General features: G+C 40.4%; 1 protein-coding gene across 4 annotated transcripts in view; it reads right to left on the bottom strand.

The window, feature by feature from the left end:
- Nucleotides 1-11,519: 11,519 nt before the first annotated feature.
- The window catches only part of INPP5K (inositol polyphosphate-5-phosphatase K), a 40,834-nt gene continuing 32,324 nt past the window's right edge, over nucleotides 11,520-20,029 (bottom strand). For all 4 annotated transcript variants that reach the window (XM_075196718.1, XM_075196719.1, XM_075196716.1 and 1 more), the window contains 3 exons: nucleotides 17,153-17,236; nucleotides 16,144-16,248; nucleotides 11,520-13,042 (listed from right to left, as the gene is read on the bottom strand). In XM_075196718.1, coding sequence (XP_075052819.1) covers nucleotides 12,947-13,042; nucleotides 16,144-16,248; nucleotides 17,153-17,236 — 285 coding nt within the window. In that variant the 3' untranslated portion in view covers nucleotides 11,520-12,946. The remainder of the gene's footprint in view (nucleotides 13,043-16,143; nucleotides 16,249-17,152; nucleotides 17,237-20,029) is intronic.

Raw genomic sequence — 20,029 nt, 5'->3', positions numbered from 1 at the left:
CCAGTTCTGGAGAGGTGAAGTTAGGGTCCCTGGAGTCCTCTCCATGTTCTACGAAATCAAAAGTTTGTGCTTTGGATGTTACTGTTTCCTTTGCTACCAAGTCTTTCATGTCCCAAGCACTTATTGATTCTGGAGCTGCAGGAAATTTTATTTCTAAATCCCTCGTGAATCAATGGTCCCTACCAGTGATTACCTTTGAAAATACCTATTACTGTGACTGCTATCGATGGATCCCGCATTATTAATGGTCTCATCACCCAGAGTACGTCTCCAGTAACCCTTCAAATTGGTGTATTACACCAGGAAGAAATTTCATTTTTAATTCTTCCTGTTACTACCAGTCCGATTGTATTAGGCCTTCCATGGCTTCAACGTCACTCTCCCCAGATTGACTGGCACACTCCTCAAGTTACGTCTTGGGGGCCTGAATGTCATCATCGTTGCCTCTCTCAAGTCGTTCCTCTCAAGATACAGCAATCCTCCATTTCACCTTGTTCACCGGGACTTCCTCCTCAGTATGCTTCTTTTGCCGATGTATTTGATAAAATTCAGTCTGAACGTCTTCCTCCTCATCGTTCGTGGGACTGTCCGATTGATCTTCAACCTGGCAAGACTCCTCCCAGGGGTCGTGTGCATCCACTTTTGTTACCTGAAACTCAAGCCACATCTGAGTACATCAAAGAGAATCTCCAGCGAGGTTTTATTCGACCTTCTACCTCTCCCGCTGGAGCAGGGTTTTTCTTCATAAAAAATAAGGATGGGTCATTACGTCCTTGCATAGATTTCCATGGACTTAACGCCATAACTATCAAAAATCGGTATCCCATTCCATTAATTACTGAGTTATTTGATCGTATCCAGGGAGCCCGGATCTTTACCAAGTTGGATCTTCGTGGTGCCTATAATTTAATTCGAATCAGGTCCGGTGACGAATGGAAGACAGCTTTCAACACTAGAGACGGGCATTATGAATATTTAGTAATGCCCTTCGGGTTATGTAACGCCCCCGCTGTTTTCCAGGGTTTAATTAATGAGATCTTCCGGGACTTGTTATATGTTTGTGTCGTCGTCTATCTGGACGACATATTAATCTTTTCTCAGGACCTGCCTTCTCATCATCAACATGTGGCAGAGGTCCTTTCCAGACTCCGGAAAAATTCATTATTCTGCAAGTTAGAAAAATGTTCATTCGAGTTGCCCCAGATTCCATTTCTGGGATATATTGTCTCCGGAGTTGGTCTTCAGATAGATCCAGAAAAGGTGAATGCTGTATTACATTGGCCTCAGCCAACTACTCTTCGTGCAATTCAGCGTTTTTTAGGTTTTGCCAATTACTATAGACGCTTCATTCAAGATTTTTCCTCGATTGCATCTCCTATTGTGGCCCTAACTCGTAAATGGGCCAATACTAAACAATGGTCCTCTGAGGCCCTTCAAGCCTTCCAGTTTCTCAAAGAGTCCTTCTCCTCCGCTCCTGTTCTTCGACAGCCTGATGTGACGCTTCCCTTCTTCCTAGAGGTAGATGCCTCTAATGTTGGCTTAGGAGCCATTCTCTCCCAAGGATCGTAGCAACAAAAATTCCATCCTTGTGCCTTTTACTCTCGGGGTCTTCTGCCTGCGGAGAAGAATTATACCATCGGGGACAAGGAGTTGCTGGCTATAAAAGTAGCATTAGAGGAATGGAGATATTTGTTGGAAGGAGCTCGTCATCCTGTGACAATTTTTACTGATCATAAAAATTTGTCATATTTACAGTCTGCTCAATGTTTGAATCCTTGTCAAGCAAGATGGTCTCTTTTCTTTTCTTGTTTTGAACTAATCATAACCTTCAAACCAGCTGCGAAAAATAAAAAAGCAGACGCCCTATCTCGAGCTTTGGTGACGTCCTCAGACGTTGAAGATGGTCCTAACCACTCTATATTAGACCCCAAATGTGTTTCTCTGGCTGCTTCTTCCACTAAGGTGCTACCATTTGGGAGAACCCTCGTGCCTCCTGCTCTTAGGAAGAAAATCCTTTCGTGGTTTCACTCTTCTCGTTTTTCTGGACATGCTGGTGAACGCAAGACTTTTGAAATTCTTTCTCGAAGTTACTGGTGGCCTTCTATGAGGAGAGATGTCAAAGATTTTGTGGCTGCTTGTGAATTGTGTTCCCAGTTTAAGACTCCCCGCAGAACTCCAGCAGGTTTGCTTCAACCACTACCCATTCCTTCCAAGCCGTGGACCCATATTAGTATGGACTTTGTTACTGATCTTCCTCCTAGTAAAAAGTGCAATACTATTTGGGTAGTGGTGGATAGATTTTCGAAGATGGCACATTTCGTTCCTATGACCAGTTTACCTTCTTCATCTACTCTGGCTGATTATTTCATCAAAGAAATCTTCCGTATTCATGGATGTCCTTCCGAGATTGTTTCAGATAGAGGAGTGCAATTCGTTTCCAGATTCTGGCGGGCCCTTTGTAAGACCTTGGGTATCCGATTATCACTCTCATCCTCCTACCATCCTCAATCAAATGGACAAACCGAAAGGGTCAATCAAGATCTTGAGACTTTTATAAGGATGTTCTCTTCAGCCAACCAAAACAACTGGGTAGATTTGCTTCCATGGGCTGAATTCGCTCATAACAACATGTATCATGAATCATCTTCCAAAACTCCATTCTTTGTGGTTTACGGTCACCATCCGTCTTTTCCGGAATTTCCTGCCCTCCCTCCCACCCAAGTTCCTGTTGTAGAGACTGTTTGTCAGACCTTCAAAAATATTTGTTCTCAGGTCAAAACCTGTTTAAAGAAAACATCTGCCAGATATAAGTCTTTTGCAGATAAAAAGAGACGGGCTATTCCACCACTTAAAATTGGAGATCGTGTATGGTTATCAACCAAAAATATTCGTTTGAAGGTCCCATCTATGAAGTTCGCTCCTCGTTTTATTGGTCCATATAGGATCATTCAAGTGATAAATCCAGTTTGTTTCAAACTTCTACTACCTAAGAACCTTCGTATTTCCAATGCATTCCATGTGTCTTTGTTCAAACCTCTTATCATCAACCGTTTCTCGGTCCCTCCTTCAGCACCTCGGCCAGTTCAAGCTCATCAAGAGGAGGACTTTGAGATTACTCACATATTGGATGCAAAAATTTCGCGAGGGGTGCTTCGCTTCCTCATTCATTGGAAGGGCTTTGGTCCTGAAGAGCGTTCATGGATTAAAGCAGAAGATCTCAACGCTCCAGCTCTTCTTAAGAAGTTTTATTCCAAGTTTCCGGACAAACTCGGTTCCAGGTGTCCTGTGCCCACCTTTAAAAGGGGGGGTACTGTCACTCACCGGACTGTGAGTGCCATTTCTCCCGTGTTCAGGAACCGTGGCCGTCCGCCATCCTGAGGGTCTGCACATGTGCAGCCCTTATGAAACCTTCAGTACCTGTTGCTTTTAATTGAGTGGATGATCAGGCAACCCTCCCTATTTAAACCACCTGTGATCAGTACCTGGTTGCCTGATCTTGGAGTCTCATTCCCCATGAGCCTCTGAAGGTGTTCCTGTGTTTCCTCGTGTATTCAGCTCCAGCTGATTCCTGTTTACTACGTTTGTGGTTTCCAGACCACTTCAACTCTCCTGTGTTCATCGTGCCTACACTCAGCTGATTCCTATCTGCTACTACTGCCGGATTCCTGTCCGCCTCAACTCTCCTGTGTTCAGCGTGTCTGCTCTCCGCTGCCTCCATTACTTCTGCCGGATTCCAGACCACCTCTACTCTCCCGTGTTCATCATGTTTCCAGTTTTACTTACTACTGCTTCCTGAGTATTGCTCCGTTGATTACCGGTTACCTTCCGTGCGCTGCACCAACCGGATTACCGCTTCCATCCTCCAGTGGTCTCTACTCCTGCCGGCGTTCAGCCGTTCAGGTATCCCTGCACGTCTCCTGAACCGCGGTATGCATACTTTCCATTGACTTTGCTATTGTATTGCATATCCGTCTGGACTGTGTTGTGTTCATCTCCGGAGTCTTCCATCTACTGAAGCTATTGTTACTATTGACTGTGTTTCCTATTACCTGGATCTCTATAGTGACTTTGTATACTTCAAGCAGCGCTTGTCAGTTATTATTGCATTGTGGTTATCATCGTGGGATCAAGTTCCGTGTGCCCCGTGTATCCTCTGCATTCCATTCATCTCCTTGTGTCCCTCCTCACATATATATAGCAGTGGTACAACTTGCTGCACGCAGACCACTGACTTCCCCGTTACCTACTTGCACCTGGAATCCATTCCTTCACTATAGACAGTGGTACAACTTGCTATACGCAGACCACTGACTTTTACTACCTCCTCTCTACTCCTGGACATTCCTCCTCACTATAGCAGTGGTACAACTTGCTGTACGCAGACCACTGACTCTCCTCACGTTTCCTTGTCCATCTGGTTCCTCGTGTACATACATCTAAGTCATTACCAGTTGCTGCTAGTCATAGACTTTCCTTGAGCATTCTCTCACCATCTGCTGATTCTCCTGTTCCGTTGTCACCCTGCTACCAGAGGACCATAGTACCAGCTATATTACTCTGGTAAGAACATCATCTGGTGATATCCTGGGCAAAGACTCCTAGTGCCCGTGACAGCCAGACTCTTCGGGGAGTCCGGGAAACCTACCCGGACATTCCGGGAGAGTTGGCAAGTATGATTCTCCATATGCAGCAATATGCAAATTCTGCATATGTAAGTACATTATTAATAACCAGCATTTTCTTTTACTAGAAAAACACAATTTGAATAATTTCTAGGAAGAAGAGAATTAGTTGAAACCACAATTCTTCTGGCAGTGGCGAGTTCAGCTTTGCCCACTGCTACGGCTATAATATTTGCCTGATGTCAGCATAAAAAGATTTAGAATTCAAACTTGCTGACGTCAGGCAAACGGTATAGTGGTGGGGATGGGCATATATATCTAAATACTTAATGATTCGGTCAATAAGGGCCATGTGCGAGCTGCTAAAAATACAGGCTTACAATGCTCCTTTATTTCCACAAGTGCACCTACTCATCCACCTAGCACCTATCAAGGTGCACACCCATTTCGTGTTCCAAGGAACTGCTCCTTTGGAAATCAATCTATGCCTGAAAATGCGTATTATGGAAACATCACTTGAAAGTTGCCGCACAGCCCTGGGGCCAAGCACTCTATGTGTGGAGTTTGTATGTTCTCTCTGTGTTTGCATGAGTATTCTCTGTGTACTCCAGAGGGAGGCTAATTGGCTACTGACAAAATGAACTCTAGTGTGGCCGTGTTTTCATGTAATAGATATTTTAGATTGTGAGCTCTTATGGAGAAGACTGATGTAACAAGCTACAGAACATGTAGGTGCTATATAAAAAAAGGATAATAAAAGGTTTAACCTGCTAATACTTTAGGATCATCCCCTTCATTTGTTTAAATTCTCAGTTTTACCAAACTCACTAAACCTCTATATAGGCTAACATGGCATAGCATAGCCTATATCGCCCATATAGCCAAAATACCTCCGTATAGCTTCACATGCCAATGTATAGTCAATGTGCATATATAGCATAAGGCGGCATTTATATGACTGTTTCAGACGACCGTATTGTCTCTCTTGTTCCCCTATGACATAAAATACTCCTTCCCCCACGGTGCAGGTTTGTTCTCAATTCTCCAGCTCCTGTCTCTGCTTATTCAATCAATAATAATAATTCAATCAGAGCTGGGACGTGCTTTAATGTAAGGCCGGAATGCTGGAGGCGATGCAGGTGATTCAGCTCAGGTAACAGGCTGGCCGGACTCAACATTTTGTCTAAAGTAACCCAGAGTTCAGATATTTTATGTATGCTTTTCAGCTCAGTAATACAGTCTTCCGCGTGGTTTCCAAGAAATGATTATAATGTGCTATATTATACTGCGCTATAATTTTACAGTAGGTTATAATTAATCGGTGACAGAAGCTTGCACTTTCCAATAAACTCCAGTCCATTGGTAGTCCACAAATCATGACTATTAGCAGTTATTCAAATGGAGTATCCATGGTAATTACAATTTTGTTTTTATAGCAGCTCATTAAACTACACCCTAAACTTCTTTTGGGTTCACAGTTAAGAATAAATGCTGGTATATTTTCTTTTTGTTAATTTCGTTAGCTCCTAGCACCAAAACAGTAATAAAATGCCTGCTTCAGTAGCATGGTGGGTTTCATACTTACAAAATCACATGCCTCTTTATAGGAAACCCTACAATTCTCATACTAAAATCGGCAGATGCCTAAAAGCAAAAAAAAACAAACTTAAAAGGTGTAGCACCATACTTTCTAAACAGCCAATGTATTGAATTAGATTATTTCTGACATACTGCACTGGGTGAAAATAGTGAGATATACCAGGCAAAGAAAACATCATGTGATTGGATGAGAGCTAAATAATGTGTCACATGATCAGTTCCCATTCAATGACATGCTACCCTCTGCAGCCCAGAACAACGTGCCGTTTTCAGAGTTTACAGTGCGTCAGTCAGTCGATTTAACTAGAGCTATTTGTTGTTTAGTATGTTAAAGATAATTATATTTGAATGTAGTTAATTACATATACATTTAACAGTACATTGTAGAATCAATATAATTATCTTCATTTTGAAAATGTTTAATGTATGGTGTTTTTTTTTTGTTGTTTTTTTTTTTAAGAGGACGCTAAAGGGCACCAGATGTACACACACATGTATATTAATGACTACTTTTTAAGTCCATGTCGCATAAAGTTATGTTTTGGTCGTTTTTCAGACTGTTGGACAAAGGAATTCCAACTCCAGGAGACTCTCCCAGAATCCCGAGAAGTGAGCCATACCCACAAGACCAGCCCAGATGAGACACTGAATTAATGAATGAATAAATGAATACAGGTTTTAGAATGATTGCCATGTTGTTGTTTTAAACCACTTCAATATAACAAAAGTATCTGAAAACTTGAGAATTGTATTCAGGATTGAAAACAAGATAATATATATGTTATGTGCATGCGTCTATTTTTTTTTTTGTAAATAAAACCTTTTATATCTATTTAATGTTCTTGATTCTGTTGGTATGAACATTCAATTATTGCTTTAATAAGTACAATGGTGCAACCCTTTCAAAAATGAAAACTTGACATTTAAAGAGAAAAAACAAAACAACACAACAACGGAACAGTGAAAACTGGAATTTTAATCATTAGTAGCTCATGGAAAGTTCAGATTTCAAAAACAATGCTTGAAGTTCGATAGAACATATGCATACAACACAAATCGTAGCCTAAAGAGTTATGAACCATTGTTTTTAATTCTATCAGAATATAAACTTTGCAAAAAGACAACAGGAGCAAATTGTGTGACAAAACAATAGTGATAGAAAAAATACAAAATGTTTTCACATAGTCCGCTGACAATGGAATGGGTGCCTAGACTGCTCTGCAGACCAGCCAGCCAATCGGTTTGGCTATGTTTTATAGCATAGCAGATTGTTTTAACAGACAACAGTGCTTTAACTGATAGACAGTAAACTGTACTGTCCAGATAATATATACTAAATTGCAATAAGTACCACACAACTAATAAATAATAAGAAACCTTCTATTTTCTAAGAAAATAATTAATTAAATAAACATAATAAAACCATAGGACCATATCTAATACTCCAAAACTGCAATTGATACTGCCAAGCTTAGATGGCACTCTGATTTTCTTGGTCATTTTAAAGTTGTAATTAACATAAAGTAGGTGCTTTATATTTTCATACTATCAATATTATTGTTTTCACAATCTACCAGGTAGTTCCATCACTGGTGAAGAGCAGAATGTCGCCTACTTCCGGTACAGTTTTATTTTTGACACCAGGAATGTTTGAACATTGATTATAACCCATTTATATAATATCCAAATGACAACAATTTGGTACATAAAACAGGTCAATAACTTTTTGACATTTATTAAATGTAATAGCTTAGCAGAATATCAATTTTCGTCTCTATATACTTAATAAAAAACCCTGTTCTTATTATCTGTATATGTCAGTCAGTTATCTCTGTTATATTACTATGCATACAAACATCACTGTTTACATGTTAGTATGCTTCATGCAGATTTGGGGACAGTTTAATTTCAGGCCATTCCAAAGTATCACACATGAACTTTATAATAATTAATTTACATCCATTATGTTACTTAGCGAAGCTGAAGGAAAAAGTAATTTAAATGTTTAGATCTAAAAGTAACTATATAAATCTGGTTACCAACAAAATACTTTGCACAGCAAGCACTTCCACAGTGACACATACTGGCTATTAAAGGTTACTGCATCAACAACATCATTTTACACATTTGCAACATTTGAGTAATGTATAACCTACCAGTGTTATTATAATTGTTTTAATCAGAAGAAAGAGTTTTACATTATATATTTTTCTAAAATGTAATAATTCCCCCTTTAGTCTAAGGTAAAATATATTATTATGTAAAAGAGATAGCAAAAAAAAAAATACATAATTACCAAAACAAACACGTGTCAAGAAAATGAGGAAAGATTAATTGGACCAACAGTAAGGCAACATGAATAAAACTTGTATGGGCTGTTCCTGGATTAATCACATGATCAGACATCGTTTTACTCATACAAAAGGTATATTAAGCATGTTACTCTGCTCAGCACAGACAATTATTGCATGCTCCATGGAATATTAAAATATATAATAAAAGAGGTGATCTCCAATCACAACTACTGTCAGCCTGTGAAGCTGTAACACAACCTCCATTCTGCTTACACAGACTTCAAGAAGTTGTATTTCAGGAACAACTGGACACATTAGTGGAAATAAAAGTCTAAGGCCTAGATTTACTAAGCTGCGGGTTTGAAAAAATGGGGATGTTGCCTATAGCAACCAATCAGATTCTAGCTTTCATTTATTTAGTGCTTTCTACAAAATGACAGCTAGAATCTGATTGGTTGCTATAGGCAACATCCCCACTTTTTCAAACCCGCAGCTTAGTAAATCTAGCCCGAAATCTGTAAGGGGCCTATTTGTTTCTAACATAGCTCACAGCGTTACTGGCCGCCACTATCCTCTCCCCAAACATACTGCCTGCTCCCTGCCGTCCGTGGTGTGGGGGCACTAAGGACTGTGGATTCTGGTGTTGCCCTGCTACACGTGCCGTACCTCCTTTCTCACTCAAGAGGGAGAGAGAAACACAAACAAAAATGGAGAACTAAACAGGGACAGACACAAAAGGAAAACATCAATGGGGAGGTGACAGACAGAGGCAGAAACAGGTTTAGGGGGGCAAGGGACACACAAACTTGGGGTATGAAAGGTGGGCTTTCAAAGCTTAAACTACTCTCAATGACCCTGTGCATTATGTTATTGCTTCCCATTGGCTGTGCCATGGATTTTATCAGAAGGTAATCAACAAATAGTCAAAACAAATAATTAACAATTAAAAACCGCATGATAGTTGCAGGATTTGGGACTGATGTAGAGTTCTATACATTAGCTAGTTCTGTACTTATCTGCATGTGAATGAGGCGCTAACTATTAGCTTTATTTAATTATATGTATAGTAATGTTTGAATAATTTGTTAGTAATTCTTCAATAAAATACTTTTATTCTTAATAAGTGCACTTTATTAATGTAGATAATAGTCAGATTTTTATCTAGTGCTCCTGGTTTTCTCTCATATTAAATAAAAAAAACAGCAGGATTCATAGGGCACAAACATGGACGATCAGGGGAAGAGAACTAGAGGAGGAGAAATGGTTAGTTCACGCTGACCTGAACTCTATTCAATGGGAATGGGGTGAGTGTTCTGCAAAATAAATGTCTGCATGCTGCAATAGTCAGCCTGTGGCCAGGAAGGGGGATCCCGCCAAAGCTTGTCAGAAGTCGGGACTGTGCTCTGCAGTAATAGGTGGCACGGCCCCTGCCTTCACAAAACTGAAAGAAGAGGGAGGGTTAAAGGGGCCGCCAACCTCCTGGTGATCTGTATCAGCATGATGCGCCTGCGCAGTTGCTAATAGGCAGTGTTTGTCTGAGTATGGGGGGGGGGTTTCTGGGCAACTGGAAACCCCTAAGTGCGTGTCTGGAGTGTGTCGGCTGCTTGAGGTGGCAACCGATACAGCACCCCTTTATATACCAACATTTCTACTGGTGTAAAAGTACACTATAAGGGACTGTCATTTTACCATATCATTATTAGATCGAACAACAATTTACAAAGAACTCTTTAGACTATTGCAGCAAGATTATTATTATACATTTACCCCTATACATTGCCCTCCCTCGCATTAGGCTGCCTCAGTTTATCTTCCTACAGTCCCAGACCTTATGAATCACATTTCCAAAAGATATTAAGGCCATTCCCCCTGTGGTGAACACATGTAAATATATCACGTATAAAGCGTGGTCAAAACAGTCATTACATACTAATGGTGAACCAGCCCTAAGCATACTGTCCCCAGTACTCAATGGAAATAGGAGCAACGCAATGATAATCTTTTGGTCCTTAAAAGTCATCTGAAATTCAAACAGATTTCTGCAAAGCACTGTAAGTGCATTAAACATGATCAGCTATAAAAGTGATCTCTGGTCATAGACAGGCACGTTGTGTAGTTGTGATGGATTATACATACATTATGACATACATTATATATACACCTAAGTGCTCATTCACAATTTAAATTTCATACAACCCACCTTAATATACACAATTCACAAAATGCCTTTGCAACAAGAACGCTTCTGTCACAGATATAGTGAAGTGCTGCATATGTTTGGCCTTGTTAATAAAACAAAGGAAAGTTTGACTTTTATGTAAATTACAGGCCTGTAAATATTCAAGTGGGTTTTCTGACACTCCCTGTTTAAAGAACATAAAACTAGTTATTTAAAGGCATCATAGACTGTTTTCTCCATTACTTGTATTTTAAACAGAACAGCATGTGTTAAAAAAAACAAACTCTGTCTGTTTTTATATATAGGATACAAACAATAGCCTACTTCCCAGCATTTGATGTTTGGTAAATGGGACACTACTCATTCAGAGATCAGTATCGCGTTATGTTGTGGGAGTGTTATTGTACAGAGCAGCGGTGAACAGGAAATAACTCCTGACATTCCTGCAGTCGGGACTAAAGTCCTACTGGCAGCTTGTTGGAATAGTCCATTAGAATCGGGACAGTTGTTTTCCACAATGCTGATCAGCTGTGTTCTCTACGTCTCAGTATATTTTGCAGACAATGTCTACCTTCAATAACACACACATTTATATGGGTACAAAATAAACCCTGCCCCCGTTCTTCCCACAAATGGGTGGAGCCTCGTTCTTCCCACAAATGGGTGGAGCCTCGTTCTTCCCACAAATGGGTGGAGTTTCACTAAAACGTAGCCACTTTCATGGGACAGTTGGGAGGTGTGTGTGTGTGTAGATGTACATGTAATAAATACATTATATATATATATATATATATATATATATATATATATATATATATATATATATATATTGCACACACATATCTCTTATAAGGAGTTACATTAGTTACCTAAAAAAGAAGAATATCAAGCCTTCTGTCTATTAAAAACATTGGGGCTCCTTTAGAGTTGAGCATATGTCCATTTGATTGCGTAAGATACACATTTTTGTACTGCACATTAGCACCAAATATGAGTAAGCAGATATGTTTATATAGAATTTTGTGTATTGTCGAGTTGCTGCCACTTACTCCTGGAGAAACATTAGCGTTGCTCCTATATTATATCAAGTTGTGGATATCTATTTCCATTACTTAACAGACATGTCATTTGCAGGGAAGAACATTCTCATTTGACTTTTAAAGGGATAAACAACAGATGGGGAGGTGTTGGTATTTTATTATATTTTATATTAAAAATGGAACTTCACATTTATTAATAACTATCAAGTCACTATTCTCTCTTGTGTATATGACACATTACATTATTATATATTAACTTACATATTGACTGAAGCGCCCCTCATAACACAGTAATATTAACATATTAACGTTGACGAAGATCCATAACTTAGTGCAGAGCAGACTTTATCCCTTTTCTGCTGTATAATTATTATATTGTGTACAGATAGGGTAATGTGACTTAAGCATTTCCTACTAAAACTGTAAATCACATTTCCACAATATTCGGAGATGCATTTGGCTCAATATATACATGGAAGTATGCTTTTTTTTTTGGTGGGCTACTTTTCGGATTGACATTCGGAGTCCACCGCTAAATGAACCCCAATGTTTTTTTGTTTTGTTTTTTACAGAGGAGGAGATAGATAGATAGATAGATAGATAGATAGATAGATAGATAGATAGATGTCAAAGTGGAAATTTAGTTGGGCATGGAAAATGTAAGTGAAAGGAATTTGCTAGTTTTACAATTAAAGCAGTAGGAGAAGTGGCAGTTTGGCATATAACCTCATACTGGCCCTGACCTTGATGTGCGTGCATGTGTGTGTGCAAATTTATGTGTATATACACAATCACCCTACATGTAATATAAAATACAAGTAAGGCCTGTGCAAAAGGTCAGAGAGCTACCAAAAACATGACTATTTCTGTACTAGAGTAATTGGTGGCTGCCACTCTATATTTGGTCTGAAGATGCATATTAACCAGTATCCACTCAGTCTAGCATTCATAACTGTTAAATAAATAAAATAAAACAAAAACCTGGTCTTAAAATTGAAATGATCTGAAACAAATATTTGTAATAAAGTCCCAATGTGTTCTACTTTAACCAGTGCGAGAGAAATGCACACTGAGATCTTTTCCTTTGAGAGCGTAAACAGAGATTCCTAATGATAGACAGCAGTGTACAACCTGTTCCGGAACAGGTCTACAACAAAGCAGAGCATGTCATATAAAGTATTACTGACAGGACCTCATCACGTCACAAGAGTTCTAGAACCCAGCGCCCATGAACATATCCGACTTGGAAGCGTCATCAGTCATTTCTTGTGTGCCCTCTTTTGCGGATAGGTTCCTGCCTGGCTGTATCTACATAAAATACAAACACATACAGGAGGAAGGTTAGTTAGACAGAAACCTATCACTCTAAATAGGACTATATTTATGTCTGATAAAAACTAATATTTAACAAGTATTCATATACAATCCATGCATGGATAAAGTAACTTTATTGTGAGATAGGATACTTCTGAGATCATATAAAAGTAAAAGGGAATATGTTATTTAGTTCTAATAACATAGGAAACTGTATAATTTGTGGATTTTATCTAGTCTTGAAATGCATAAAAGTGACAAGGAATCAGGGAGCTTTCTAGGAGGATAGATACACTGTATTGCCTGTCCCCTAACCTCCCTCTCCTTTATCTGTAAATTTAATTATTAATACGTGTGACAAGCTTCCAAGGCTGGATCCACTCTCTTCTGTCCCCCACTTTCAATCATCAACATTTTTACTCCTGTGTCCTCACAATCCTGGAATGAATTATGCTACTTCCCTGTCCCATACCACTCTTAAATACTCAATCAAAACAAAACAAAACAAACCAGTAAACGGCCGTGTTAATTATGTTTGTCTTCATAATCAGCCATGTGAAATTGATCAGTGATAACACAGTGGTGTAGAAGCAATCCATGTGTCTATAAGGCCAGGCAGTACTGGACCCTAGGCTTGCTAAACGTGCAGCATGTGATGGGGCCTGTGGCACCGGCAGAGGACAGCAGTCCCTCGATTTCACTTTTCAATTTACAACTTTATCCATGGCACCAGGAGGTTTCATCTGCATGGGAGATGTTGGGAACCCTGTAGGTGACAAATGATGCTCCCTCTGGGGTTAGTAATCCTAAATTCCCATGGTACAAGTGATTAATAGTCCTGAACACTAAGTCAGGGCTATTACTGAGGCTCTATGCCACCAGGCAGAACCAGTCTTGCGGCTGGGGGCTATGAGACTGCCCCCCCACACCGACTGCCCAGAAAGAGGTTAGCCAGGTGGGGCCAGAAGGAATAAAGGAATAGTTCCTTCCCCCATTAACGGATGTGTGTTTTGTGGGGGGTTGTTGTTTAATGTCCCCTGGTCCTATCTCCTGCACCTCTCCAGATGTGGTTGGGGATATTGTATAGCTTTTCCCACCAGCTGTGTGTAGAACCTACTAGAAGGTACCATCTAAGGCAAAAGTTTACAGCAACACTGATAAACAAAGTACACCCCAGGGTTTTACCCCCTGCCGGTCATCATAACTTGCAAGGATCAGCTATGGGCCTTAATATTAGTACACCTCTGTGGTCCTCTGCATGTATATAATACTTATGTATATAATGCATGTATATAATATTTAATACCAGGAGGTGCATCCTTTATACTGGGAGACATTTATGGTAGCTATTTCACAGGTAATTGTGTAGAAGCAGCAGTGTTGCCCATACCAATTAATCAGAGCTTTGTTTTCATATTGTAAACAGTACTAGAAAAATGACTCTGATCAGTTGCCATATGCAACACCTAATTTTCTATACAGTTAACTGCAGATTATTAAAACAAAATTAGATCTAGGGCACTTCAACAACCACAGCAGCCTTGAACAAACTTAATGGAATACCACCCAACCACTAAATCAATTCGAACATACAATGGTTTGTACAATGGCGCTCAGTAATTTGTCATACAAGGTGCAAATTAAATGTCAGAACAACATAAAGAAAAATTCCCCATACACACATGTAACATATAATGAAGTGAATCAAAATAGTTCCACAAAATCTTTAAAGCACTCCTGTGTCATACCCTGAAAGGATAGGTGTCCTATGAAAAAGATCTATGCTTAGATCGAAACGTGTTGGTTATTGTTTGATATATATTGAATTTCCTTCTGATCACCAATACCCCAGAGCCACTATACAAGCAAGATTGGATCTAGAAAATATTGGATTCTATTGTTATATGCGGCTGAAAGGAGAGATTCTGTAAGAAGAAAGAGGATACAAGAGAAGAAAGAATGTAAAGAACCTTTATTGAAGTTGATTGTCGTCTGCGTGTTGATGTAAGCATAATTACCTAGGTGGGATCATCATCATCATCACCATTTATTTATATAGCGCCACTAATTCCGCAGCACTGTACAGAGAACTCATTCACATCAGTCCCTGCCCCATTGGGGCTTACAGTCTAAATTCCCTAACACACACATACACACTAGGGTCAATTTGTTAGGAGCCAATTAACCTAGTAACTAACAAGTATGTTTTTGGAGTGTGGGAGGAAACTGGAGCACCCGGAGGAAACCCACGCAAACACAGGGAGAACATACAAACTCCTCACAGATAAGGCCATGGTCGGGAATTGAACTCATGACCCCAGTGCTGTAAGGCAGAAGTGCTAACCACTTAGCCACCTTCCAGGACACGGGAGTGCTTTAAATATTTTATGGAACTATTTTGATTCACTTCATTATATATGTTACATGTGTCTATGGGGAATTTTCCTATTGTTCTGACATTTAGTTTGCAACTTGTATGACAAATTACTCAGCGCCATTGTACAAAACATTGTATGTTCAAACTGCAGAATAGTGTATTTATATTATCAATGTATTAGCATCATATATTGTAAAGTAATACATCTATAACATCAAAAAGACAGGGGTGCTTCCATAGTGTAAAATCCAAGTAAAATGTTTATTCCCAAACAATAAAATTGCACGTACCAGAACTGAAAAGTTTTCAGGCATAAAACAGTAGGTATCTAGCATCCAAGTGGGGATGTCATATCAGTGCGATCCTCACAGATATTCCACAATCACCTCTACGCGTTTCATCCTTGAGGACTTTGTCAGGAGGTGGGCACACTATGGAAGCGCCCCTGTCTTTTTGATGTTATAAGTGTCTTGCTGTTTCCCCGTGGAGGTCGGGTGTTTGAAGGGAATGACTCGCAGAGTACGGTCTGCTGGTGTTTAAAGTATCGTGGACTAATACAACGATTAAGAATTAGCACTACCAAATACTGAACTTTTCAACTATCGTGCGCACCGTTTTCTGTATTTATTTATTGTAAAGTAATGTTGACATTGACAAGAATCTTATTTTAGGACACACAATAAACCTGGTACAACATGTGCATTGTTACGTAATGTACCTGGAAAGGATCACTGATACCAGCTAAGCACTGCAAGTTGTGGCAAAAATAGCACAACAGAAATTCACCTCCGTCGAGTGGAATCTCATCAGCACTAATGTAAACCTACAAAACAATTTGTTGTTAAAGTGAAAATAATAATAATTAGATTACAAGACACAAATTGTATTAGGTAAACCTTATAAACAGTTGTTTGCGCTATATACAACTCATGGGTGTGAAAAAAGGGCGTTTGTTTGACATCATATAAGTGGGAGGGACTTGCATTATTTCTCCACATTAACAACCTATAATATTCATGTATTATATAACTATTTTTTTTATTTTATTTTACATTTATTTACTATATGATATGGGCAACCAGAGGTGTTTTGTACATAATGAGCAGACCAGTATTCATAGTTTTGCAAAGCATCAGTTATATGTATCAGGTAAGTTTTCGATCTTTATTCCCTTTTATAACATAGCAGCTTGTTTTCTAAGCAAATTTGAATATATATCTTTGGAACTTTCCCATTGATTACATGAAAACTTATCATGTGAAATCAGTGATGCAATTAGTGATTTCACTGACGGAAGGTATAGAAGCCCTTGATGCTCTAGGGGAAGATCCATTTCCTATCTCCAATACCTGTCAGCACAGAAAGATTCAGTGTAACCTGACCTTTGTTTCTAGGCCCTAGAACTGCATCACACTTTACATAAAGTACACATATCTAGTATCCCTATATTATAAAAAGTAACCAAATTATTCTCAAGGTCATTTTTAAGGTTTCACGAACTAGATCAAAGTAACTAAAAGGAATAATAAACAAAAATAATAATAATAATTTCACTAAGTCATACAAAAATTATTCTTAACTGACATATAGCAAAACTGTGACATGTGTTCTGCTCACAAAAGGTATAAATGACCCCTGTCATGAAGGGGGTCAAACAATAGTTATATACAATATGCAGGTCGCAGAGTAAGTGAACAATACAGGAACTACATGATGCCTCTGCTCACCTGGTTACAGTCTTTACTGAAGGAAATTTCATCATCTTTTACCCAGGCATAGGTGACATAATCATTTGTATGTCTGAAGCCAACCTAAAAAATAAACAAATATATTAAAAAAAACACATGTACCGCCTCCTGTGGTGTGAGAGAGTGAGTGTGGTACCCTGAGGGGCAGAGATGTGACTTCTCATGGGCTCACATGTCCCATGTTCTGGAGTAACTTCATGTTTGAATACAATAGCGTTCAGAAGCCGTGTGTCTGTGCCCAAGAGAGACGCTCTGAGACAGAGAGACGGAAACCAGTGCAGTTGCAGAGATCAAGATGGAGATCCAGAGAACAATATGATACAGTGTGAGGACAGAGCAGAATGTCACTAGCCTGACATACATGTGAGCTGAGTGTTAAGAGTGTGGGTGCTCGCTTAGAGAGGCATCTGACACTTCAAACCTGTATCCTAAGTGCTGTTGAGAATAAATTACAAGAGGTGAACTCTGAGACCGCGTGAGACCACTAAAATGAAGGCTGCAGTGTAAAGAAAGCCATGAGGGGTGAGAGAAACAGTCCCGCCGAGAGTGAGTGGCAGCTCTGCAGCCATGTTCTGGGATCTACAGAGTAACTCATCATCATCATCATTTATTTATATAGCGCCACAGATTCCGCAGCGCTGTACAGAGAACTCATTCACATCTGTCCCTGCCTCATTGGAGCTTACAGTCTAAATTCCCTAATATTGACACTCACACACACAGACAGACAGAGAGGGAGACAGGTAGACACTAGGGTCAATTTTGATAGCAGCCAATTAACCTACCAGTATGTTTTTGGAGTGTGGGAGGAAACCGGAGCACCCGGAGGAAACCCACGCAAACACAGGGAGAACATACAAACTCCTCACAGATAAGGCCATGGTCGGGAATTGAACTCATGACCCCAGTGCTGTGAGACAGAAGTGCTACCACTTCGCCACTGAGGTGATGATGATGTTATTACTGTCATGGGATGAAGTGAATTTTAACTGCAAAATAACTTGATGCAACCACTGGGACCCTGTAACTAAGAGACTGAAAACATAAATCTTTATTTATTTATTAAACTAATGATAAGATGACCCAGCGCTCATTATTTAATGATAGGCAACCATGCATCTGCATTGCACCAGTTCTACTGTTATCATACGGCATGTGCAGGGACACCTATATACTTTAACAAAGACATTTTACGCTTGAACCTTGGACTAATACTCTTCCATAACCCACATGAACAAACATTTTTTTTCTTTTGCAGAAATTAGAAACACTGCTGGAACAAAGTAAATAAGTTTGTTTTATACAGAGATGCATTTGACACCACAGTCTCCCTGCACCAGGCTGACAGGAGCCCCACATAACTAGTCTTTTCATGTTATGGAATCCTGCTCATTGCCTCTATCACATGTAGCCCTGTCCTCACAGCACGACACTGCCTCTATCACATGTAGCCCTGTCCTCACAGCACGACACTGCCTCTATCACATGTAGCCCTGTCCTCACAGCACGACACTGCCTCTATCACATGTAGCCCTGTCCTCACAGCACTACACTGCCTCTATCACATGTAGCCCTGTCCTCACAGCACGACACTACCTCTATCGCATGTAGCCCTGTCCTCACAGCACGACACTGCCTCTATCACATGTAGCCCTGTCCTCACAGCACGACACTGCCTCTATCACATGTAGCCCTGTCCTTAGAGCACGACACTGCCTCTATCACATGTAGCCCTGTCCTTAGAGCACGACACTACCTCTATCACATGTAGCCCTGTCCTAACAGCACTACACTGCCTCTATCACATGTAGCCCTGTCCTCACAGCATGACACTGCCTCTATCACATGTAGCCCTGTCCTCACAGCATGACACTGCCTCTATCACATGTAGCCCTGTCCTCACAGCACTACACTGCCTCTATCACATGTAGCCCTGTCCTCACAGCACTACACTGCCTTTATCACATGTAGCCCTGTCCTTAGAGCACGACACTGCCTCTATCACATGTAGCCCTGTCCTAACAGCACGACACTGCCTCTATCACATGTAGCCCTGTCCTTAGAGCACTACACTGCCTCTATCACATGTAGCCCTGTCCTCACAGCACGACACTACCTCTATCACATGTAGCCCTGTCCTCACAGCATGACACTGCCTCTATCACATGTAGCCCTGTCCTCACAGCATGACACTGCCTCTATCACATGTAGCCCTGTCCTCACAGCACTACACTGCCTCTATCACATGTAGCCCTGTCCTCACAGCACTACACTGCCTCTATCACATGTAGCCCTGTCCTCACAGCACTACACTGCCTCTATCACATGTAGCCCTGTCCTCAGAGCACGACACTGCCTCTATCACATGTAGCCCTGTCCTCAGAGCACTACACTGCCTCTATCACATGTAGCCCTGTCCTCACAGCACTACACTGCCTCTATCATATGTAGCCCTGTCCTCACAGCATGACACTGCCTCTATCACATGTAGCCCTGTCCTCACAGCATGACACTGCCTCTATCACATGTAGCCCTGTCCTCACAGCACTACACTGCCTCTATCACATGTAGCCCTGTCCTCACAGCACTACACTGCCTCTATCACATGTAGCCCTGTCCTCACAGCACTACACTGCCTCTATCACATGTAGCCCTGTCCTCAGAGCACGACACTGCCTCTATCACATGTAGCCCTGTCCTCAGAGCACTACACTGCCTCTATCACATGTAGCCCTGTCCTCACAGCACTACACTGCCTCTATCATATGTAGCCCTGTCCTCACAGCATGACACTGCCTCTATCACATGTAGCCCTGTCCTCACAGCATGACACTGCCTCTATCACATGTAGCCCTG

Source organism: Mixophyes fleayi, chromosome 2 (genome assembly GCF_038048845.1).
Source record: "Mixophyes fleayi isolate aMixFle1 chromosome 2, aMixFle1.hap1, whole genome shotgun sequence".
NCBI classification, from domain to species: domain Eukaryota; kingdom Metazoa; phylum Chordata; class Amphibia; order Anura; family Limnodynastidae; genus Mixophyes; species Mixophyes fleayi.
This window is presented reverse-complemented; position numbering and strand designations above follow the sequence as displayed.